Source organism: Sander vitreus, chromosome 7 (genome assembly GCF_031162955.1).
Source record: "Sander vitreus isolate 19-12246 chromosome 7, sanVit1, whole genome shotgun sequence".
Lineage (NCBI taxonomy): Eukaryota > Metazoa > Chordata > Actinopteri > Perciformes > Percidae > Sander > Sander vitreus.
Genome location: NC_135861.1, coordinates 25,408,596 through 25,432,954, shown reverse-complemented (window position 1 = coordinate 25,432,954; position 24,359 = coordinate 25,408,596). Strand labels below are relative to the sequence as shown.

At 40.9% G+C, this 24,359-nt stretch overlaps 1 protein-coding gene across 1 annotated transcript; it reads right to left on the bottom strand.

Annotated features, from left to right (window-relative positions):
* Positions 1–272: 272 nt before the first annotated feature.
* LOC144521193 (voltage-dependent L-type calcium channel subunit alpha-1D-like) lies at positions 273–21,992 on the bottom strand. Its single transcript, XM_078255594.1, has 45 exons — positions 21,891–21,992; positions 19,114–19,253; positions 18,871–19,016; positions 18,615–18,767; positions 18,329–18,525; positions 18,121–18,224; positions 17,486–17,628; positions 17,326–17,394; positions 17,179–17,245; positions 17,054–17,080; positions 16,775–16,935; positions 16,436–16,661; positions 16,093–16,300; positions 15,871–15,991; positions 15,671–15,743; positions 15,430–15,493; positions 15,282–15,339; positions 15,079–15,175; positions 14,830–14,959; positions 14,659–14,718; positions 14,441–14,547; positions 14,077–14,164; positions 13,767–13,874; positions 13,303–13,355; positions 13,052–13,198; positions 11,823–12,024; positions 11,549–11,707; positions 11,344–11,454; positions 11,167–11,250; positions 10,168–10,188; positions 9,919–10,047; positions 9,756–9,821; positions 9,457–9,548; positions 9,065–9,224; positions 7,823–7,950; positions 7,616–7,712; positions 7,417–7,519; positions 7,199–7,300; positions 6,910–7,034; positions 5,958–6,304; positions 5,498–5,833; positions 3,529–3,893; positions 2,314–2,426; positions 1,879–2,211; positions 273–1,104 (listed from the first exon to the last, which is right to left on the bottom strand). The coding sequence occupies exons 1-45, from the start codon at positions 21,945–21,947 to the stop codon at positions 898–900; spliced, it is 6,084 nt and encodes a 2,027-aa protein (XP_078111720.1). The 5' UTR covers positions 21,948–21,992; the 3' UTR covers positions 273–897.
* Between the last annotated feature and the right edge of the window lie 2,367 nt (positions 21,993–24,359).

Genomic DNA, 24,359 nt, shown 5'->3' with positions numbered 1-24,359 from the left:
ACTGTTTTGCGTGCGTCTTTTTTTTTTTTTATCTAAAAGGAGAAGTGAAACCCAGATGTCCATCTGCCGCCCCATTAATGGCTGATTATATAATTCAGTCTTTTGTACTTTTGCTGCGGTTTTCTACCTCCATTATAGCACTGGTGTGAAAAAAACCCCCACAGAAGCAAAAAAGGACCTTTCAGTTGAAGTACGCTGTTTGGAATGGCATGTTATTACTGCACGAGAATAATAAAAATTTAAAAATTTAAATAAAACAGACATTTGAGAAAACATAATGCTTTATTTATTGTCACAAAAATCCCAAACGTTGCTATGAGTTTTCATGTTGCATATTAATGGATATACAATATTCAGTGTATTTAAATAGTTCTCTAAAATAGTGAATGCTGTTTGACACTCACATTTCTTTGGGTAACAAAGTATTCATGTTTTATTGATGTTATAGTACAATATCTTTCTATTTTTTATTTTATTTTTTTTAGTTTATACAGGTGTATAAAGTGACAGCAATTCAAGTACAGTACAAAATGAGAATACGATGCAAAAAAATGGTCCACTGTCATTATAATGCTAAGAGCTACAGTTTTCTGTCACATTTAGCACAAAACACTGCAGTCATAGTGTTCATAGGAATTGTTGTTGAGTCCTGCCACATCAGTGTGTGTGTGTGTGTGTGTGTGTGTGTGTGATTATGTGTGTGTTTTGGCATTTACAATTAAAAGTATATCTTACTAACACATCATTTTACCTTGGGACAACAAAAAAGACAAAATTGTCCCATGTGTATCATTTCATTCTTACACTTGTGCTCTCCAGTCCACTAACTGTTTTCTCCAGAGCAGATTAAAACACACACGTTCACGTTCTCACACAGCTATTCCAGTTTAGCTGATTTCAGTAAGAAATCACGCAGTTCATTTCATCAGCCAGGTCGTCCTCAAAGCGAGAAATGGACTGACTGGCTCCGCGAGCTATGAGGTCAGTGGCAGCGATCTCCATGTCGTCCATACTCATGTGACAGGCTTCAGCAATCTCCCGCTTGGCAAAGCTCACAAACTTGGGGTCCCTGGCGTAGACACCGAGACCCTCGGAGATCAGGATCTGACATTAGTGAGAAAGAACAAGAGCAGAGGAACAGTGATGTAAGACAAGAATTACGTTTTCAGCCACTTATTCTCTCTAACATGCAAACATAAACATGCATGTCTATCTTATTATCATAATGTTCAATCAGCTGAAAAAGTTAAAAATCAATATTGTCTTTTTACTGCTGATATTTGGTCGATTGTGAAATATATATATATTTTTTATTAATTTGTATAGTATTTACACTATATATCAGCGCATGCGTGTTATATGAAAGGATAGGTTCGCAATTTGTAAAGACTCTCGTAAAATAATAGTCAGGTGCCCATATGAAAAGTTGTACAGGTTTTTCATGCTGTAATCATTCCTCCTGTTCATACTGGCCATTAATAGATGCCTTCCTAATGTGCTTGCAATAAAAAATTGATAGGGGACAAAATCCAAAGTCTGTTGTTCTGTGCAAAGGTATATTTCAAAGATGATCTGTAGTTAATGTAAGGTCTCAGCAGCCTGAGTTAGTCAAATCTTTTTAGTACAACATTTTCTCTACTGACTATTGTGTAGACAAATTGTGAACCTATCCTTTACTACAGCTGCTAAAATGTGGATTTAGGTGAAAAAACATTGGTTTTAAAAAACAAAAAAACGTGAAATAAAACAAAACAAAACATTACATCAAACTGCTGGAGGGCCGTTATTCAAAATAATGTATATGTTTATTAGCTGTAGATACTGGTGGTCACTGTAGGTTTCTTATTCACAAAAATCCCCTCCTACATTATTACTCACCGACTCGACCAGACTGTCTGCACTGCCTTTATCTAAGAAGCCCTGGTTGATTGGTGGCATCCTCATGCTTCCGAAGGTCCTGGTCTGACCGGGGTACCAGCCAGGTGCCCTGCTCCCGGCAGGGAGGCTGGCAGAGCCGTCGCTCCACAGCGGCTGGCTGTTGCCGGTGGCTTCGTCCACAATGATCATAGGGCTGTAGATGAGCTTGCCTCTGCGTCCCCCGGGGCCCATTATTCCTGGAAGAGTAGCGGTGCCAGCTGATGTGGTGTTCACCCAGGAGGCAGATGTCATCGAGGACACACTGCTGGGCCGGGCGTCCAGGCTGGCCTGGGTCTGACGCAAGAAAGCAAGAGCAGGAGAAGACCATGAAACAAGATGAGACACACTCGGTGTATGAACACTAACATTTTGAGAGTGTGTGTGCCGTTGCTTCACCTGCAGACGGGATCTGTATGGGGATGTGTTTCCACGGTAGCTCCCTGGGATGGGGAGGTCATCCCCATTGGTCTGTGGCCTTAGACACTGTAAGTTAAAGGACGGCGTACGACCTGAAACAATAAGCAGGAAAGTGTTAGGAAACTGTCCAGGATGCAAGACTACAACCCTGTGTGGAGGGATTCAACATTAGCAGTGCTGAATTAGCCCACTGGGGGGCCTCATGGCCTTATTTAACCCCTGTCTGTGGAAAATTTGGTTAAAAACAAATGTATGCAAAATAATAAATCTTAAAATATGTGAAGTGGTGTTTTCAAGCTTAAGTGGGGTGTGACGTTGCCTTCAGTATTTTAGTTGATACTCTGCTTTTGTGATGCAAATCTGCCATTAATCAAACTACCACAAACCAACACAATGAAAATCTGGGGCTCTAGACCAGTGGTTCCCAGCCTGCACCCCCACAGCCCTGTCAGATGAACTCACATACCGCTTCATCAATTCCCAATGTATGTTCCAAATGTATAACACTATTCATTCATTTTTTCATGTTGAACGGTCATAATTAAGGTTGGTTTGGTCAGCAATCATACATCTACTACTACTATTACTACTATTTGGAGTGAAGCTGAATTTTTCAACTATTTATCCATTACTTTAAGCTAACTATTTCAACTGTTATCCATTACTTTTAGTGAATCATTTGAATTGTCATTACTTTCAGCTATTTATATCTACCATTTATTCATTACTTTTAGCTAACTACTTCAACCATTTAACCATTACTTTTAGCTACCAGTTTAAACTTCTGTGCTCGCTTGCTAACTAGTTTTCATGCACTCTTACATAACTGAAACATGAAGTGTTTACGTGTTTCAGTTGATGTTGATCATATCATGATTTCAATTTCTTCAAATTAGTTGAGCTGCTCCACAATCTTTCCACGTACCCCCTGGCAACAGCAGAAGTACCCCCTGGGGTACAAGTACCCCTGGTTGGGAATCACTGCTCTATAGCAGCTGCCAGATCTACCTGGTTGGTAATCCAGCCTTGAGCATTAGTAGTAAAAGTCTGTGACTACAATCCCATGCACATATTACTTGTGGTTATTCCACAGCATAGTTACAAGCCAGCTGTATTGTATTGTACTGTTCTATATATTGTACATATTGTACATATTGTAACATTGCCCCCTAATAAAGAAGGTATGTTTCTCACCTCTTGGTATGGGAGGAAGCAGTCGTCTCCTGAAATGTGTGCCATTCTCATTTCCATTGTAGCCATTCCCAGTGTAGCCACCAAACGTGCTGCCATTTTCAATGCCGTTTATTGTACTTCCATTCCCATTGATGCTAATGATACTGCCGTTGCTGTTGTCTGAGTATCCATTCCCATTATATCCATTTGTGGCATAGGGAATGGGGCTTTCAATAACACTCCCATTCATGTTGGTGTCATTATAACCGTTGCTATCAAACCTGTTGCCATGAATATCATAGTGTATCCCCCCAATGCTGCCAGCTCTTTCCAGGCTCTGTCCATGGTAGCCTGTCTCAGGAGAGACAGCTTCTGGATACACGTACCTATAAGATCCAAATAAAGACTTTGAGCATAATATAATATTCTCAAAGGAACAGTTTGACATTTTGGAAAATATGCGTATTTGCTTTTCTGTCGAGAGTTAGATGAGGAGATGGATACCACCCTCATGTCTCATGTCTTAAACATTAAGCTGGAGCCAGGAAACACTTAGCTTAGCATAACAACTGGAAAAAGGGGAAAATAGTTCTAAACATGTTATATATCTTGTTTGTTTACTACTACTACTACTGTTTAATAAACTGTGTAAAAATGACAATATTTTATTTAAAGAGCCCTTATTATGCACACCCACATTCCTGTTTGAAATTCCTCAATTAGTGATGTCACTGATTGAGAATGCCAGCCCAGTTTTTCATATGTGATGCCCATAGGTGCTGCCTGAGCAAGCACAGCCTGCCCAGTGGCTTGATTCAATTTGGCTGACCAATAACAACAGAGTGACCAATCAGAGCAGACTGGGCTTTTCAGGAAATTGGGCCAAGAGCTCAGACAGAGTATTTCAGGCAGAGGCGAGAATGGTATCGATCTTCTCCTCTAACTCTCGACATAGAACAAATGAGTTTATTCTACTTCATTTAAGAATGCTTGATTCTGATTGGCTGGGAGGAGGGCAATTAACCCGGCAGGTTGCCCGCTGACTGAGGACAGCGTCATCAAATAGTAGATCAATACGCCGCTTGTATTTTTTTTCTATCACAGAAATTTCAAACATGAGGTCCATTGTAAAAATAAACCTTGTTTAAAAAAGTTTCTAAAATGTGTTGGAAATCTATCGGAGGGTCAGTCGATACATAGTTTCGCAAGCGAGATACGATGTAGCGACTGCGTTATTAAACTAACGTTAGTGATCAGATGCAGCCTTGTGTGGTTGCTATAGAAACTAATTAACGTTAGCTACAGTTGAGCTAACGTTATTCGCCGTAGTTCTAAACAGTACAGTGTTTTAAAAATGGACGAATTCATTGTCAGTTATATTCGGAGGAGGGAAGACATTTGAGGACTGGTTAAAGAGCGACGAGGACGACGGAATGACAAAAGAAAAAGACGAGGCCCAGGGTCCCCGTTTCAGATGAGGAGCTGCGTACAATTGAAGACGGGGCCCTTGAATCAAACACAAAAAAGGCAACTGCCTTTGCTATCAAGGTTTTCACCGAGTGGAAGAGCCACCAGAAGGATAGACTGACAGTGACAACTGACCCGGACTGTGGTTGCTATAGAAACTAATTAGCTACAGCTGAGCTAACGTTGTTCACCGTAGTTCTAAAGGGGACTACTTTTTGAGGGAGATGAACTCAAATAGAGTAGGCTATACATTTAATAAGCATGCAATACGAATAAGAAAAAGCATAATTATTAAAGTATTTGAATTGTTTTATTATGTTGGCAAGCAAGAAGTAGAATAAACGGGATAATCACCTCAAGGCAGGGCAATAAACAGTTTGATATGCCGTCCACAAGCCGGGCATATCAAACTGTTTATTGCTCTGCCTTGAGGTGATTACCCCTTACGTATTCTAACTATTCCTTCATTTAATTGTATATTATATATGCTGTATCTCTCTTTACTCCCTTGTTTGTGTCTTACCTGTCTTCTGATGGTAGGTTTGCAGCATCCCCTTCAATGCTATAAACCTGCTCAGTTACTCCGTTTGTAGCAGCCACAACCGGTTCTTCAACTACAACCGGTTCTTGAACGACAACCAGTTCTTCAACTACGACCGGTTCTTCAACTATGATGGGTTCTTCAACTACGACGGGTTCTTCAACTGCGACCGGTTCTTCAACTACTACCGGTTCTTCAACCACGACCGATTGTTCAACTACGACCAGTTCTTCAACTACAACTTGTGCTATCTCTGGGGAAGGAGGAGGAGGAAGACAAGGTGGAGAAGGAGGAGGCAACTCGCTGATGGAGTCCACCCTGAACAGGAGAAGAAACAACTCATTATGTCATTTAAAAAACAAACAAAAACAATACAGTATCAAAGTGTAAATGGCCATATAATGTAATGAACACAGCTTTGTATAAAATGAGAGAAACACACCTGATGGGCAGAGGATTGGACCTCACAGGCTGCTCTGTTACAGCGCTGACTCCCGCCAGCTCTGACCCTGGTCTCTGGTGCTCCTGCAGGCCCATCACCTGCTCTGTGATCACACCCCCGTTGGCTGTCTTGGGCTGAGGTTCCATGAGCACAGTTACCTGCTCTACCAGTGTGTCTATAGGTGGCAGCGACGCGCTGGCATGCGGTGTGTTTGCAGAGGTTCCGCGCTCGCTGTCGAATATGTCATCACTGGTCACCTCTCCATCCACACCCTCCTCTTCTTCCAGGTCACAGGCCATCGCCAGACGCATCTCTGGAGCTAGGTCCTGCAGCGTCCGCAGCCCGAGCTGAGAGCACAAATTTACTTCTTAACATTAACAAACAGTGTGCAGCCCAAGTGTTTATAATGACCCTCTGGCAAATATCCAGTGATGGAAGAAATATTCAGTCTATTATTTAACAAGTAAAGGTCCTGCATTAAAAATCATACTCAAGTAAAACTATAAAAGTATCAACGTCAAAATATACAGTAAGTACAGAAAGTACAGTAAATAAAGAAAGTAAAAGTACTCATTATGCTGAAAGTCCCATTTCAGATTCTTATATTTCTATATTCTATTACTGAATTATGATTAGTGAATCTAGTTTGGAGCCAATCAAGTTCGAGTATGTAATTTACACAAATGTAATGTGGTAACTTATAATCTCCAGTGCACACATTAAGAATGACCTTTTCAGGGACATAGGAGACGTCTTGTGTCTAGTAGGTAAACTTTAAAAAATAAATAAAAAATTGCACATTCATAGATTCATTTTTGTAGTAGATGTTTAACAAAGTAACTTAACTAGCTTCTGGGAAAGAAAACATATTAGAGACAAATTATTATTTAAAGTGGAGTACTTTTACATGTCTGAATGGGATCTTTAAAGTGAAAAGCCCAATTTATGTCACCTGCAGAGAAGCCGCCCTGTCCTTCCTTTTGGATTTCCTCTCCCTCTCCTTTCTCTTGCGGAACTTTTTAAAATAGTCCTGAATCAAGAAGCTGGCATAAAACTTCCCACAAGTCACCTCATCCCCTGAGAAGGAAAAAAAGGAAGTTGGTGACAAAAATGTGGAAGGCCAAGTGAAGAACATACAGTATATTTTTGAAAACTGATTATATTCCAATGCAGGCATGATTTCTGCTTTCACAATTCTTTTTTTTTATCATGGCTGACAGCTATGTAAATTCTTGTTGTACCTCTAGGGGGAGGAATGACTTCATCAATGAGCTTGGGTTTGGTGCGTTTCCAGAGCTTCTTAATGATCACCTTCAGCTCTTCATTCTGCTGGTCGATGGGGCCTGAGGGGAACAAAAGGAACAAAACCTTTAAGTGAAACAGAAGCCTAACAACACTGACTCAGATAGTACAGATACAATGCAGGGGTTTCTGTCTATGCACGTGTACGAGATCTAACCTTCAGTCTTGATCTTGAGCGAGGTTCGCACAAGAGCAAACAGAGTAGCGCTGAAGGTGACTGTCCCATCGCTGTGCAGTGGGACGTTCATAGCAACCAGTCTCTGAGAGAGCACAAGGCAGAAGGAGTGAGAGCTATCTACTCTATCTGCTCATGTTATTCACATCAAGTGTGCAGCACTGAATTTGTGTGGACTTACCTTGCATGCAACACGATGAGGACACAGTTTTCCAAAACCAAGAGGTGGCTGAATCCTACGCAGCATTGTGACGACATCGATGTGTTTTATACGACCGCTGCGAGAGGCAGACAAACAGACATTTACTGACAGATAAGAATATTCTGGGAATAGTTAGAGGGGACAAACAGAAGAGCAGACGGTTAGAGAGAGAGAAACGAGTCATACGTGGCCTCTGGATCGTAGTCAGACCAAACTCTCTTAAACTCGTCCAGGTGGTGAGTGCCGAGCACCGTCCAGTCTCGTGTCAGGTATTCAAAGTTGTCCATGATGACGGCAATGAACAAGTTGATAATCTTGATAGAGAGGACAGAAACATAACGACTACTTGTGAACAACCTGCCACTTATAAAAACAAGGCTTGTAAACTGGTTTATGACTGCTTTTCATTAGTTTGTATCTGTTTGCTTCCACATGCATGTGATTATCAGAGCAAAACCCAGCAGGACAAAGGGTTCAGGGTCTTTTAGCAGCCAGGGAGGGTCCCAGTGGGTCTCTACCAAAGGTCAAAGACCACACACAGACTGATGGATGTCAGCTGTCCGCAGAAGAAGAAACCATAGAAGCAACATGAGACCCACACAAAGTGACGGGGCCGAACATGAACCTGGACGCTGTGGTTGTAAATCTGGCTTCAAGGAAACAAGGCAAGAGCGGAGAACTGCGATGGCAGTCTCAAATCAACATTTTAAAACAGATGGAGTGCATTAAATATGTAAGGATGGCCTCCTTGCAAATTCACTTCTTAAATTTAGGCAATGCAAAGCAATTTCAGCGTGGGAACTTGCTGGAACTGATTTATACTTTAAGTGAATTTAAGGTCCTCAGCACCATATGGAATTACACTCTATTATTAGATGGCATTGATGATAATCTTAAACAGGTAATCTGTAACAGGCAATACTGTAAATCCAGGTCTGCAACAGCTAAAATATGTCAGTATATGTCAGATTAGACCCTGTTCTCGTACATTCTGCAGGTTCAAAGTAACCTTCATTTAACCTGTTTAATGTCTTAAAATAGCACTGAAGTCATGGAAAAGTTACCAAAATATTTTCACCCATTTAAATCAGGATTTTGTTGATTTGGCTCTGCTGTCTGGATTAACAAAATCCACAGATCCATGAGTTCTCTGAGGAGCTGGGAACTGGAGAAGGCAGGGTTAGCGTTCTAAAACTGCTACCGCTCAGTTGCTGCAATACTATCCTCTCTGCTTTCATCTGACTTTAATCCCACTTGACCTGACAGCCTGTAAAACACAAGTCTGAATTAATTATACCCAGATTTAATTTGGAGTCAGGAGGCTGTATTAAGTTAAATCAAAAGGATGGAATGTGTTTTACTTGAAAATGATCTGAGAACTGAGTGATTAAAAAACCCAGATCCTTAATCCTCCTCAGCTTCACTCACCAGGTAAGCACAGAGCATGAAGAAGCTGATGAAGTAGATGTAGGCCAAGTTGCTACCGCAGGAGAACTCTTCACCAGGCTCAGTGTCGGCTTCTGGGTCACAGCGTCTGCCTGGCAGAGCTGCCAACATAATCTCCTGCCACTGCTCTCCTGTGGCACATCTACAAAGACACAGAGACAGGGCAGCATTTTCATTTGACCTGTATTTACTGCATTCACTAAGATCTTTTACATCTTGTTTTAAAGGAAGAGAATGACATTATTTCGCTTTTGAAATATTGTGTTTGGGCATGACTTACTCCTGGCAGCAAATGTATGCAAGTAACATTTGAGCTGTTAAAACACTTTGAAAGCTCTTGTAACATTTGTCTCTTTCGGGCTAAAATGGCTCACCGGAAGAGCACCAGAACAGCCATGAAGAAAGTCTGGAAGTTGCAGTTTCTGTTGATGTGTGTGTCGTCATCGATGGCCACTTTCCCAAATGTCTGGAAGGAGACAACAGTGCACTCGGTAAGAAACAAACAGCTGCAGCCATAGGGTCAATATGACTAGTAAAAACTTAGTGAAGTGGGGGCAGACTGTCATGTATGTTTTATATAGTTTTGTTTATCATTAATTGGTAATGGATTCATTTTAAGTTGGTGGAAATGAGACCATTTAACTCCTGGATCACTTTAATAAGAGAGACTCACCTGCATGCCAATCACAGCATAGATGAAAAAGATCATCGCGATGAGCAGACCAACATAAGGCAGGGCCTGAGCAGAATAAAGTCAAAGGTGCAATTACAGAAAAGGAGATTATAAGAGTCATGACAACAGTGAATCCTTTGTGTTGTGTGAATTATTCGCTGACCTGGAGCGACTTAACAAAAGTCCAGAGGAGCGTTCGAATGCCTTCTCCTTTGCTGAGCAGTTTCACCAACCTCAAGACTCGGAATAGACGGAAAAATGTGATGGACACTTTTCCACTCTCTCCTTTACCCTAGAACAGTGTGAAAACAGGTGAATAAACGTATGTGTTACAGTGCTCGTACATATAGTATCTCGAAGTATACATCCAAAGAAAACATTTGGAGTTGCAGTGGTTGTGTTCAGCACTCACCTCACCATGGCCGCCTCCTCCCTGGATCCATATTTCAGGAAATCAACAAAAGAGGAAAGAGATTAAAAAGCCATCAGGCACAAATGGTAAAAAAAAAAAGATACCATTTCAATGAATGATTATTTGGATTTTTGTATTGTGTATTTCTTCAGTTAACAGTTCAGTTATGTAATATTGTTTTAAAGTTCTCTCCACACTGCTAGGAATACAGTTCTGGTGAAGAAATACTGATTTCTTTGGTTGGAGAAAAAAAAAGAAAAAAAAAAGTCAAACTTCAATACATTTATTCTAAAAATACTGGAATCGGCCTATACAATACCAACCAAACCCCCCAAAATTCCCAGAAAAAACACCAGAGGAAATGACCTTAGGGTTGTGCAGTAATAGGGAAACATTTTGATTCTGGCAACTGGTTTCCTTCTGGTTTTTATTCCCAGTAACACATTAACTGCTTTCTACACAAAGGGCTCTTTTCAAAGTCTTTAAGTAGTTAAGGTAATATTATTATGGGTTCTGGAAATTTGAGTATTGACTAATTGTTGTGGTGTGTTTTCGTAGTTGTGTGTCATGATGGATGTCATACTTTTGCTGCAACAAAAACCTGAACATAATGCATTTTGGTTTGAGTTTTTTTAAATCATCCATAACGTTTTTCAGCCAATAGCTCTCTGTTAGAGTAAATTGCAGTTTTAGTTTTTGACTGAAATGAGACGAGAAGGTAACGAATGGATCCTGTAACTTTTTCATTTTTCACGGAACATTTATTCTGCGTCCAACTCATCGCATTTACAGAGACCAAACAGAAATGAGTTCCACTACAGGCTCCTATCAAGCCTCTAAGACAGTATATACTAATGATACTGGAATTTGGTAAGACTTGTTTGACTTTTTTTAAATTCTCAGATTAATAATTTCACCACTATTTCTCCACACCAGTAGAGGAAACACTGCGACATAGCTTTTGAGCTTTTATTTTGTCAGCTCATGGAACAAACTTACACTTAACTCAGAGACGGCAATATCCAGCACGCTCCCCACGACAATCAGAGCGTCAAATGAATTCCATGGATCGATGAAATAGTGCTGCAAAGGAAAGTAGAAGCAAAGTGAGAGTCAAAAACAGACAGTGTTGACAGTTGAATGTTTGTCTTCAAAGGTAAGAGAGTGAAACCTCACATGAGCCCGCAGAGCCAGTAACTTGATAACCATCTCTATAGTGAAAACCACAGTGAAGATCATGTTGAGGATGTCCATGATGGAGGTGAATAGTTTAGACTGCTCGTAATGCTGGGAGAGAGAAGCAACAACACAAAACTTCATATCACAACGCTGAAACAAGTTGATATTTCTGTATTTCATAAAGGAGTTGTGGAAATGATACCTGAACAGCCAGGGTGAGGGTGTTTCCCAGAATCAGCACAAACATGATGTATTCAAACTGGCTGGAGTTGATAATTCTCCAGAATTTGAGCTGGGATGGGTTTTTAGGAATGTAAATCTTTATAGGCTGAGCTTTGAGAGCATAGTACACACACTGGCGCTGCACAGGGGGGAAAAAGAAGAAAGCACAAACATCATTTACTTTTGAAAAATGAAAACAAATGTATTACATATAATTATTTCTTTAATTAGTAAAAATAAATGAGTTAACTAACTTGATTTTTGTTGAGCTCACAGTTTTTGAATTCGGCCTCTCCTTGCTCTCGAAATGTGATGATGACAAAACCCACAAATATGTTCATCATGAAGAAGGCGATGATGATGATGTAGATGATGAAAAAGATGGAGATTTCTACTCGGTAGTTGTAAATGGGGCCTCGGTTGATGGCGTTGGCGTCCACGGCTCGGTAAAGGAGCCTTTATACAAAAAAAAAACAGTGAGGACACATTTCATAGCCAAACACTGATTTAAAGAATATAAAGCCTGGTTATATTCTGTTTTGTTTTTTTAATTATCGTCAACAAATCCCATGAGAAGAGAAAATCTAACAGTGAGTTGAAAAGTGTAGCCAAACTCATATTCCGTATTCCTCATAGAGCTCCATTGTTTTCCCAAAGCACATCAATGAACCACACTGTTGTATTAGGTGAAATATTCCTTCAATATGACGACCCTTGGGCACTGTAATTTATTTTGAATTAATCCCACATAACCTCACTAGACCCAACACTAGCCCCTGCCCCGCCCCGCTCCGCCCCCTCTCCTTTTGCACATGGACTATGGACTGTCTGACTACCTCTGATCACTATGCACTTTATTAATGCACCTTAACAATGCACTGTATATGATCATACTGCATTCTGTCTCTACTATTATATGGACTATGGACTGTCTGCTTTCTCAGAACTCTATGTACTTTATTTGCTAATGCACTTTAATAACGGACTAACATGATCATATTGCATTCTGTGTTTTATGTCTTTTTTAAGCACTGCTATAAAGAAAAAGCACTTTTAATGATTGCACTGCTGGTTAGATGTTAAAATGCATTTCGTTGTACTGGTTGTCCTTACTTGTGCAATGACAGTAAAGTTGAATCTAATCTAATCTAATCTAATCTAATCTAATCTAAACATGTATCAATCCATAGCAGAAAGTAGTCCCTGAGAAATGCACTATTCCCTCCTATTTTAATAATGTTTTGTAAATCCTACAGTGCCCAGCTCTTCTACAGCATTACTGAGCCATTTAACAAAATGAAACTACATATTTGTGACCAAATTTTAAAGATTTACATCTTGAGTAAGAACGGCAACAGAGTAGGGAAGTCTCACATCCTTGTTTTTTAATTTTCATGGGATTTGTTGACAATAATAAAACCAAATAACACCAGCCTTACAGTGTCCTTTGCATTGATAGAAACAATGTAAAGTTACTACTCACTGTGGCCAGCCTTCAAATGTCGACACAGTGAATAAAGCCAGCATGCCCATGAGCACATTGTCAAAGTTGAAATCACTGTTTTCCCAAATCCTCTCTTTCACCATGGGGTGGTTCATATCCCCGTCCTGATAGACCACAAACGATCCCCTAAAATCAAACGCATACAAACATTTCACGGCAGTGACGGCATGTTAAAGAGACTCTCAAGTGCTGTATGTTATGTAGAGAAATGAGTAAAAAGGGAAACTGACTTGCACTCATCAGGAGTGTGTTTGGCTTCATCTGTGCAGCTGTAGAATCTGCCCTGTAACATTAAATACAGAATACAGAAAGTTAAAACCATTAAAAACACTCACTGGCCACTTCCCTTTTTTAAATGAGTGAGTGAGAGTAAAATACACAATGTAATGCAGTTCAATACAACAGCTCTTTACAAAGTTCATAATGTTCAGTTGTTGGTGACATTGTTGGAAATGTGTAAATTAATATTCAAAACACCTCTGAGTATAATGCAGTCCAGTACAACACAACAACAACACTAACTATGACCTCAATGCTGAAAAGAAAAATGATATGCTTGAAACATTTAATTTAATAAGCATCTCTGTGACAGTGTCAACAAAGAGTGAACATGAGCATCGTAAAAGCAGAGTTTGTACCTAATAAAGTGGCCACTGAGAGTAGAAATCAAAAGGCTGAAAGCATGAACATGTACCTTGAAGAGCTGCACTCCAATACAGGCAAACATGAACTGAAGGAGTGTTGTGACAATTAAGATGTTGCCGATGGTGCGGATCGCCACGAACACACACTGCACCACATTCTGTGAACACCAAAGGACACGTGTTAGCTTTGAACAGCAACAAACTAGACTTTATATACACTAAATAGATAGCAAATATACACCAGAAAAATAGCAATGTAATGCAATAACCTTGCAATAAACACTTCCACTTACTTACTTAATATATTATTTGAATGTAACAAAAAAAGAAAAGAAAGATAAATAAAAGAGAGCTGTTTACCTTTAGTCCCTTGGCTCTGTTAATGGCTCGAAGAGGCCTGAGCACTCGCAGCACTCGGAGGATCTTGACCACAGAGATAGCACTTGAACTGAGAGCAACAATGCAAAATATTTAGAGTCAAGGAAACTGAAATTTTAGCAAATAAAGGATACAAAAAATGGGGCACAATGGGCTGGGAAATAGAGAGTATAAAGTCTAAAACAACATTGGGAAAATGAAATAATTTCTGAGTGTTAGCCACAAACTTTAACACTTTAAAGAGACATCACTGCTTCCACACATTACAGCTACACAACAGTGACTCCTATTGATTTTTCTGTCAGAATACAACAGTGCAGTTTGTGTTAGACGGGCATCTACTCACTGTAAAAAGAAAGACGTGAGCGATACACTGACAACCAGCAGGTCAAGAAGGTTGAAAGCGTTTCTACAGAAGGAGCCGGTGTGCAGAAAAGCTCCGTAGACTGTCATCTAGAGATGAGCGAGGGAGCGAAGAAACAAAGTTAAATGTTGTAGACATTATGTGTTATTGAATCACACCACGTTTAAGCACAAGTCAATCTCAGCTACTGCAACCGTTACCTTCAGTACGATCTCCACTGTGAAAACTGAAGTGAAAACATAATCGGCATAACCAAGCACCTGAGGATGAGAGAAAATAGATTTTAGTATTGAATCTCGTTTATTGTGAAGGTAATCATGAGCAGATGGACATGGTCTGCCGGTATGAGGCTCAGATGTGGTCTTTCTTACTATGTTCCTGAATGAGTGGGATTTGATTGGATCCTCAGCAGCCAGGGAAATACTACTCATGATGATGAAGATGAGAATGAAGTTGGTGAAGTAGGGGTGATGGATGAGGTTGTGGCAGGCGACTCGCAAACTGAGAATAGGACGGAAATTACAAAAAGAAAGTGGATTCTTTTTTGCAATGTCTGTATTGTCTACTATAAAAGTATAGTCAAATGAGGTTGATTTGACGCATGTATGATGTCAGATTACCAGTTTTTCTTTCCAAGAATGAAGAAGGAGCTTCCATCAGGGATTGGGACGATCTTCTCTTTGGGCCCTGAGAACTCAGGCTTTAATGGAGCAACCCCTATAATTAAATAAAGAGCAAACAAGAGAGTATTAAGAGACAGTCTAAGTCTTTAATCAGCATGTCTGCTGTTTTTCCTGCAGGGCGTGGTGTCCGTCGGACTCACCCTCCAGTCCCTCGATGGCCCTCAGCTCCTCGTTTTCCTGCCAGTCATCCTCCTCGTTCTACACACGAGACAAAAGGTCAGCTGTCTGGCATTTCACTTTTTAACAAAGTCCAATATGTTGCAGTAAAGAAACAAAAATATTCTCTACCGCTGCATCTTCATCCTCTTTCTCTTCATCATCATCCCACTCTTCTTCCTCTTCCTTTTTCTCCCTGAAAAAAACAAATTGCAATTAATCTAAATGGCAATTGTTTGAAAATAATATTTTTGTATGGGCTAAATAAACTGATCAGTCTAAGTGCAGCAGGAAATAGAAGGATGGGTCAGTTATAAATGTGTCCGGTACGACTGCTCACTATGCATGACATGCATTCTTATGTCAAACTTACTCGACTTTGGTCTTTCCGCCGCCTCCTGCCAAGTTGTCCACAGCGATAGCCAAGAAGACATTGAGCAGAATGTCTGATCACAAAATTACAAAATTAAGGAGCCCCATTTGTTTGCATTTGGAATTAAAGACCAATCATGTAATGCTCAGACTTCAAAAGGAATCAGACAGTAAGTGCACAAAACACTGAAAAAAGGATACAGTTACCACAGACAAAGAGGATGACAAAGTAGACGCACACCACCATGTTGGGGAAGATGGGACCTCCATAGGCCATAATGCCGTCGTACATCACAGCGTTCCAGTCCTCTCCGGTGAGGATCTGCAAAGAAAAGAGAGACAGAGTGAGAGACCGGTAATTGATACCACAATAGTAGTAAAGAGTGGAGTAACATTGTGAGATATAGAGGAGATGTAAATCACCTGGAAACAAGTGAGCAGAGCCTGAGGAAAGGAGTCAAAAGTACTTCTCTTCATCTGAGTCTCGTCAAAGTTGAATTTGCCTCCAAACAACTGCATGCCCAGCAAGGCAAAGATGATGAGGAAGAGGAAGAGCAGGAGCAGAAGGGAGCAGATAGCTTTCATGGAGTTGAGCAGCGAGTTGACCAAGTCGGACAAAGCAGCCCAGTGCCTGAAATAACAAAATCAAAGAGAGCAAAGTCACGATAAAAAAACAAACAAAAAACACGGCAGGTACATCTACAACACTGGTTTCTTCCTCATGCGGCCGACTGATGTTTCACCACTAAACTCTGGCACCAATTACCGAGTCATCTTGAATATCCTGAGCAGTCGGATGCAGCGCAGCACAGAGATGCCAATGGGCGGGATGAATTCCATTTCAACGAGCAGCGTCTCGAGGATGCCGCCGCACACCACAAAGCAATCAAAGCGGTTGAATAGCGCCATGAAATAGATCTGCAGGCCAAAGGCGTACATCTTCATCAACATCTCCAGAGTGAACAGCAGCAGCAGGATCTTGTTGGCTCGCTCTGAAGGACAAACAGAGAAGAAGTAGTCATATTATTTTCCATCAGCGAGTCCAAGTGTAGAGTTGGAGTACAGCTCAGCAAAGGTTAAAATAAAAGGAGGAATGTATTCTTACCTTGCATTTCTGTGAGCCACTTTGGCTGTCCGTAATGCTCGGAGGCACTGGCCACTGTGTTGAGAAACACCAGCAGAAGCACCAACCAGTAAAAGTTATTGGTCTTGACGGCCACACGGCAGTTCTTCCTCATTGTATGATTCAGCTGGCACAACTGGTCGCTAAAAAGGAGACGGAATAGTGTTTTGAATGAGGTGTGCATTTTGACGAGGGTGTAGCAACTAATAAAATTCATAAGGAGTGCTTTGGAACGAGCCCTTTTTTATTTTCTCATCTTACCAGAAGCTATTGGCCATCATCTTTGCCCTGAGAAAACAAGAAAATGATCAAATCATTAATTGACTTCATTAACGCCTGCATGCCAGTGATTAAAAAACAATGCTGTTATTTCTCTGTTGCCTTACATGAGAGAAGCACAGAAGCCACTGTCATCATCGAGGTATGCTATATCATCATCTGAGTCTGACTCTGCTGAAAACAGATAAGTACCGGCTGTTAAAGTGAATCACGTACAAAATAAACACAATAACAGAGCGTGACAGCTGACATACCTCCACCATCCTCACTGTGCTTGTACCAGCCAAACTTCTTCATCATCTTTTTCTTTGCTATCGCAGCACCTTTGAAGTCAAATAGAGCCAGGGGATGTATAAATACAAAGCTACATGTAATTTCTTTTGGTTTGTCTACATAAATATGTGTTTAACTAACGTTTGTTTCCTTCTTCGTCCACATCCTCGGCCTCTATGAGCCAGTCCATGTAGCCTATCATGTCCTCCTCCATCTGCTTGCTCTCCTGTGCCTTCTGCAGCTCACCGCGCGCCACGGCCTTTTCTCTTTCCTTGGAGAACTCTCTGTGCACATACACAAGATCAAGAAACTCAGTAAAAAACAGTGAAAACAAATGTATGGGATTCATTTTGTTTCTCATAACTAGTGCTGGGTATCGTTAAAAAAATGTCTACCGTATACCGTGACTTCGATACTGGTTCTTAAACAATACTTTTTTCGAAACCAATTTTAGAATAAGAAGAATTTACAACATTACGGCACTACGTGAGCCCTGTCTCTGTGCGTAACGTAGAGTTGTTCCTGTGTGCCTCTAAGATGTGTAACGTTAGACAGCCAAACACAAACATTATTAGATCTTGGTAGAAGTACGCTGCATGCTTATTGGCTAACTGACGCTGATGAGATTCACTCTTTAGGTATTAAAATTGGGTATTGAATGACGAGGCATTTTTTGATAATCAATACTTTAAAAGAAAAAAGTATTGGAGTCGGCCCCCCGCCCTACTCTTAACACACAAGAAATGCACATAAAGCTAAGTGCGGCAGCAACCTACCCGCTCAACACACCCAATACGAGATTGATAATGAAAAAGGATCCAAAGATGACCAGAGAAACAAAGTAAACCCATGGAATCTCAAAGCCAATGGCATCATTCATCTGTGCAGAGAGACAGAGACAAAGTACAAGTACAGTTAAGTATTTTTTTTAAATACAACCAACAAATGTAAAACTGTGCAGGACCTAGCAGCATGTGTGTGTACCCAGTAGAGAACATCTGTCCAACCCTCCATAGTGATGCACTGGAAAACTGTCAGCATGGCGAAAAAAACGTTGTCGAAGTTTGTGATGCCGCCATTGGGGCCCTCCCACTTGCCCCTGCATTCAGTCCCGTTCCCGACACAAAAGCGCCCGCTCCCGGCAAACGCACAAGGTGACGGATCATCTTCCACCATGAGACCTGGAGCAGAGAACAGCGGTGAGTCCACACATCCATGAAAAATGGACACTGTATACAGTAAAATCCATTTTAGTTTAGAGAGCACAGACCTGTGCTGGTGGAGTAGCACGTCTTGTGCATCCTGCCGATAAAAAGCTCCAAGCCGATGATAGCATAGATGATGATGACAAACATGACCAACATACCGATGTGCAGAAGGGGGACCATGGCTTTCATGATGGAGTTCAACACAATTTGTAAACCTGACAAGGCAAACACACGTTTCAGTGGTGCATGTGTGATGAAGCACAGGAACACACATGCAAAAACACATTCACACAAACTGCAACGAATGAAAAAACGCACTTGGCACTCCAGATACGAGCCGAAGCGGTCGCAACACCCTGAATGCTCTGAGAGCTTTGACATCCAGGCCTCCAGGTTTTCCTGCAGCATGATGTGCCTCTCCTGGCTTATGATCTGTCATGCCCTCTGCTATCACACTGAACAACCTGCACAGACACACATAATAGCTGTCAGAACTTTACTTCTTATTAGTGATGGGACATTTGCAGATGCAAATCTTGACTACGTAAAGCAACAAAATACCCGACAATGACGATAACGAAATCAAGCAAGTTCCATCCGCTGCGTATGTAGGCGCTGGGGTGCATGACTAAGCCGTAGGCAAGAATTTTAGTGAAGGTCTCGATGGTGAAGATGACAAGGAAGACATACTCAACTTGTTCCTAAGAAGAAAGAGAAAAGGCAACGTAAAGATGCTTGGCAAAATTGGAACAACCTTTTTTATAAGTCAGCGAGTGCGTCTGACAGAAATAAATATGGAAGAGTGTTGAAGAAAATGTCAAGTTATTGTCACAGTAAAATAAAGACATTTGGAAACTGATTTCTCTTAGTCACATACAGCAATAAATGGCATTAACTGACTTATTCATGCATCTTTCTTGAAACCACACATGTGTTATCATTAAAGGCTGACTGTGGTGGCTTTCTAACCTCTTAACCCACTGCCTAACACATGCTTAAGCATGTCCCCGGATCCCTTTTCTGTAACCTTCAGCTTAATGCTTCTAATCACTGCTACCCCTGTCACTAGGCTCTTAAATCAGGCTGACACAATAATCCTGGCATAATGTGGTTCAGTGCAAGATGACTTGAATACACAAACATCTGAAACATTCACCAAAATTTGATGCTAAAATGGATGATTTTACTTGATAATACAGTTAGTTACTGAAGGTAAGTGTATATGTTTAACTGTCAGCTTACGTCCTTTCTGCAATCCAATAAAGGGATCTACTAAGATCTATCCTGCCGCAAGTCTAGGCGTGTGTGTCCCTAACTCCCTGCTACCCTTTTTACTAAAATTACCTCAACTCTAATTCAAATATTGGATCCTTTTTATCTCTCTGCAAACAAGGTTTAAGGAGGATAGTTTCAAACAACTGGACTTTTTCCAAATACATATAAAGCTGTTTGTAGGTCACATTGGTTCATATTTCCAATATGCCAAAGTAAAACAGGCTCGTTTTGAGTCTGATCATGCTGTAATTTGTAGTTTATAGAAGAAAAATGATCAGAAAGAAAGAGACAAAGAGAGAAGACAAAGACAAGGCAGATGGTTGCTGTTTAAATCAGTCATTGATCCCTGACAGGGTCACCTTAACGAGGTCATAGTACAACTTCTTTCCCCTCTAACACCATTACCATCCAATGGGACACTATTACCATCTCACTAATTGTTGCTACCTACAGTCATCAAAATACTCTACTGTCATTTTATTATAAAAAAATAAATAAACCAAAACTGTTTTCCTACACTTTTGTCACGAATCATGCATACACCTATCAGTGTTCTCACGACTCAGAGGACGTGAGAAGGCAAATCATCTCAAGGGAATCACACAGGATGTTATTAGTGAGAGTCAAGCCTTGGAAACAGGAACATAAGAACATACACTGTATACAAGAAGCTCAGACATACTTCACATGGACATAGTTCACCTTTACAGCTTCATTTGTTCCCCTGAAAAGGGATCAAGTTGCTGTTGCTGTTTTTTATACTTTGTTTCCAAGAAGAAGAAAGCTCTGTATGATCAAAGAGCTCCAGCATCTATTTGAAGCTATACTTGATGTGACATTCTCCATGTCGGGCCCTTTAGATCGCTCTTCAAATACTTTTTTCTCTCACAAGTCCTCTGACCGATCTATTGTCTATGCATCATTAAAGCATAGTATGCATGCTATGTATGGGTGCATCAGTCATACAAAAAAGGGAATGAATGGAAGGAACTATTGGATTAAGACTGGAAATACCTAGAGCACTTTCTTCCTTCAGTTGCTTTCTTTCCTTTCTATGTAGGAAGGATATTCACCCAGGTTTTTTTTTAACAATGTATCCTTGCTTTTATGTGTTCTGTGACTATGTGATGAGTTTTGTTGTTTGTTACATGTTGCCGTGTACTTTTATTTTGAAGTTTATGTGTTAGAGGTGCAGCATCCTTTAGAAGGTGGCTGTTATGGAAAAACTCATAGCTCAGCAGCTTTCTTCAGGATACATGAAGGTTCGGGAGACTTTGATGTCTTACACACAAGCATTTATTGATCTCGATCCAGGAGATTAAGGTAGACAGTACAGTTTAACCATGATGTGCTATTCTGCGGTGTCCTCCCCAACTCTGAGGTCCGTGCCTTTTCCTGATGCTTATATCCCTAGCCCCAACTATCAAGTATGTGATATCTCAAGATATCGATGGCGCCAAAGAAAAGACGATTGACTTGAGCCTAGTTCTGGGCTGCATAAGAAACTATGGCACGCCCCTTTACACTGCTTCCACTGACCTCCAAAAGGAGATAGTCCTGGAACCAAACATTCCCTTATCATGCAGCTGTCTACGTAGGCTCCCTGATTGAGACAGGGAGGCAAGCACAGAACAGGTTTGGTTATCAGAGACTGGATGAATACTCTCGTCCCCTGTCCTGTGACCCATGATGACCTGATGTCTAAGCTTTCCCTTTAATCTCATCATACCACTACATGGTATTTCTGGAAATTCCACCACAGTTGCAATGTATGGGTTTAATTCTCACTAGATAACTGACAAATATACAACCTTCTTGTAGAGTATACAAGCTGTTTTTAAAACACCTGTGCTAGAATGCATTGGTAAAATAAAGATTTTTCCAGTAAGTCACCAGTTTTTTTCACCTTTTCCTTACTATGTAATACTGTGGTGATTAATCTCTTCCATGAGACATAAACTTAGTTGAGCCTTAATACCAAGCTTAGTGCACCCTGAATTTTCAAATGAGTTAAAGAGACGAGGTAGGTTAAGCAACTGTATATCTCTCCGCTGAAAACTCACCAGTTGGTGATTGGTAGCGTTGGAGTCATCATCAGGGTACGGCTTGGTGACGCCCATGGCCACACAATTGGCAAAAATGGCAAGTAGAATGAAAATATCAAAGGGCTTGAGGATTGCAGTTAAGGGCACAACAGACCTTGTGAATGCATCTTTCCAGGAATATAGAAACAACAGCATAATACAACTTCACACTAGGGGTGGGACAAAATATTGATACAGCAATGTGTCGTCCTTCTTTGTGCGATACGAGAATCGTTACGCTGGCACCAAATGAAGATATTTTAATGAATAAAATAAGGCTCTCTAAAGTAGATTTCCCTGCTCCCAGCGTTGCTACTTCATGGCTCACCGAGGTAGAGCTCAACACATGAATGAGGGAAACTTGACCATAAGCTACCTAGCCGAAGAGGAAGAGGTTTTCAACGGGATGGCGGACAGCAGTTTGAGGTAAATTACAGATGCCCCAGCCAGGTTTGAGTCCAAAGTCTGGACCCATAGTTACTCTATAGTGCTGTAATTTTAATTTACAGACTGAAAAGCTTCTGCTGAAGAATTGTGCTGTTTTCTAACAGTTTGGACTTGTAGTGAATAAAGAGAGAAAACCTGCACTTAACCTTTTTAAGGGCATTTTGTATTCATAGTTAGACCGATATCATGATTATTGCAGAATTGCTGTATCATGATATTATGGGTATCGTCAGCCATAGCCATGTATTGTGTATTGTCCCAGGAGGTACCATGTGATTCCCACCCCTACTTCCCACTTCAACATATTCTCATGAACACATTATACATTTGCATGGAGGACTGTCTGTATAAACATACATAAACCACCGTGCACCGACACAGAGAAGGATATTTCCACTCTACTAGGGCCAGTGCTGCCATGCGGATGGGATTGCTGAGGGTGAGGCAGCAAAGAGCTCGGGGGGCCCTGAGGGCAGACTTGTTGGCCTGCATCGCCTTCTTGGCCCCCCCTCCTCTTTTTCTGGCGGAGCCAGTCGACCCGAGGGTGTCTGTTTTTCCTCCATCCCCCCCAGGGGGGGCATCTGTCAAAAACAAAACAAAAAAAAAACACAGTAATTATGTTATTCTGTGTTTTTTAAGCATCCTGAATGTGAAGTAAAAGAAAGTAAGAAAGTAAAATATAGGTATTACATGACCAATGCAAAATGTATGCTGTGAATTATTTTATTCTTAGCAAGTAGATGTTCTTTGCTAATAGAGGCGTGCGTCTGTTGTTTTGGTGGATACCTTTACTGTCATTACATCAAAGTTAAAACAAGAAAACTCTGTGGCCAGTTACTGTTGTAGTACATGGTGTGAGTTCTCTCTCACACCACGTCAGTATTTCATTACTAATATCAGCTCAAAGTGTATTATCCAACACAATTAGGCAAGGGTTTGAGCCTGGCTGTAGCAACAGACAGGTATACTGTCCTGAAGGCCTCATATTATTAGACCAGATGTGACCTACTTCTTTAGTGGAAGCAGTGTGGCACCTAGCCCAGCACTATGCCCTACCAGGCCCATGATCACCTGGTGACAAGGCCCTGCACAAAGAATAAGCCTGCAGGTACAGTTATTGCCATCTCACTCATGTAAAAACTTCAAAGGAGGAGCCAGAAATATGGCGGAAATATAGCATATTTATGATCAATGTTGTCAACTTTACGGAATATCTGGAAGTATTATTTCAATAAAATTAATGATTAATCTTCCACCTACACAAACTGCAATTTACTGATTTCCCTTCAGCATATCGCTTTACAGTGCATTGCGACTTGTTTTTTGTTATGCATAACTTTGAAGGTACAATGCGCATATTCTTACTATTACTTACTACATGGGCTATTCTTACTATCTCAACTCGTGAGACGTTGTAAGGAGTTCCTACCTTTCTTGTCCATGTCCGCAGTTTAACACCACGAAATCACTTCAGAAAACCCAGCATCAACTCCTCAGGGGATCTGCGATGCGTAATGGATCACAGATAGGAATTTGGGCCCAAAAACACTTTCTAGGGGTTAAAAAAAAAAGGACCATCTGCTGCCTATCATTTCATATCCACGCGCAGCACGCCGGTGCAGCTGAGACGCTCCAGGCCATTCTGCTCACCGCCTGCTTTTAGCAGAGAAATCCAATTAAAGCCGATTTCTGGTAATTTCTTACGTGTGTAAAAAAAATAAATAAACTGAATTGCTTTTATCCACACAGGCACATAACGGTGAGGGAAAACAAACGCGTCCCCATATCCGCGGTGGTCAGTCGGTAGGATTAAACTAGTTGAGCCGTTTAAAAGGATGACAGTGGAAATCTTTCCAGGGGAAGGAAGGTGGAGGTAAACTCAGGAGACACTCTGTGGCTCAGTGGGGCTTCTTTGCAAAGTTATAATTAAAGTGAATGGAGGACTATTAAGAAGTAGTGTCATGATAGACAATTTGAGATAGCTCACTACTGCAAGTTTGA

What these genes read in the sequence shown, in the direction of transcription:
- LOC144521193 (XM_078255594.1), bottom strand. Translation starts at nt 21,947, where the DNA reads ATGGGCGTCACCAAGCCGTACCCTGATGATGACTCCAACGCTACCAAT. An exon ending in ACGCTACCAATCACCAACTG is followed by an intron (nt 19,254 to 21,890) that starts GTGAGTTTTCAG and finishes CTTTCTTCTTAG; the next exon opens with GAACAAGTTGAGTATGTCTT. An exon ending in GTGGCTCACAGAAATGCAAG is followed by an intron (nt 16,662 to 16,774) that starts GTAAGAATACAT and finishes TTTGTCCTTCAG; the next exon opens with AGCGAGCCAACAAGATCCTG.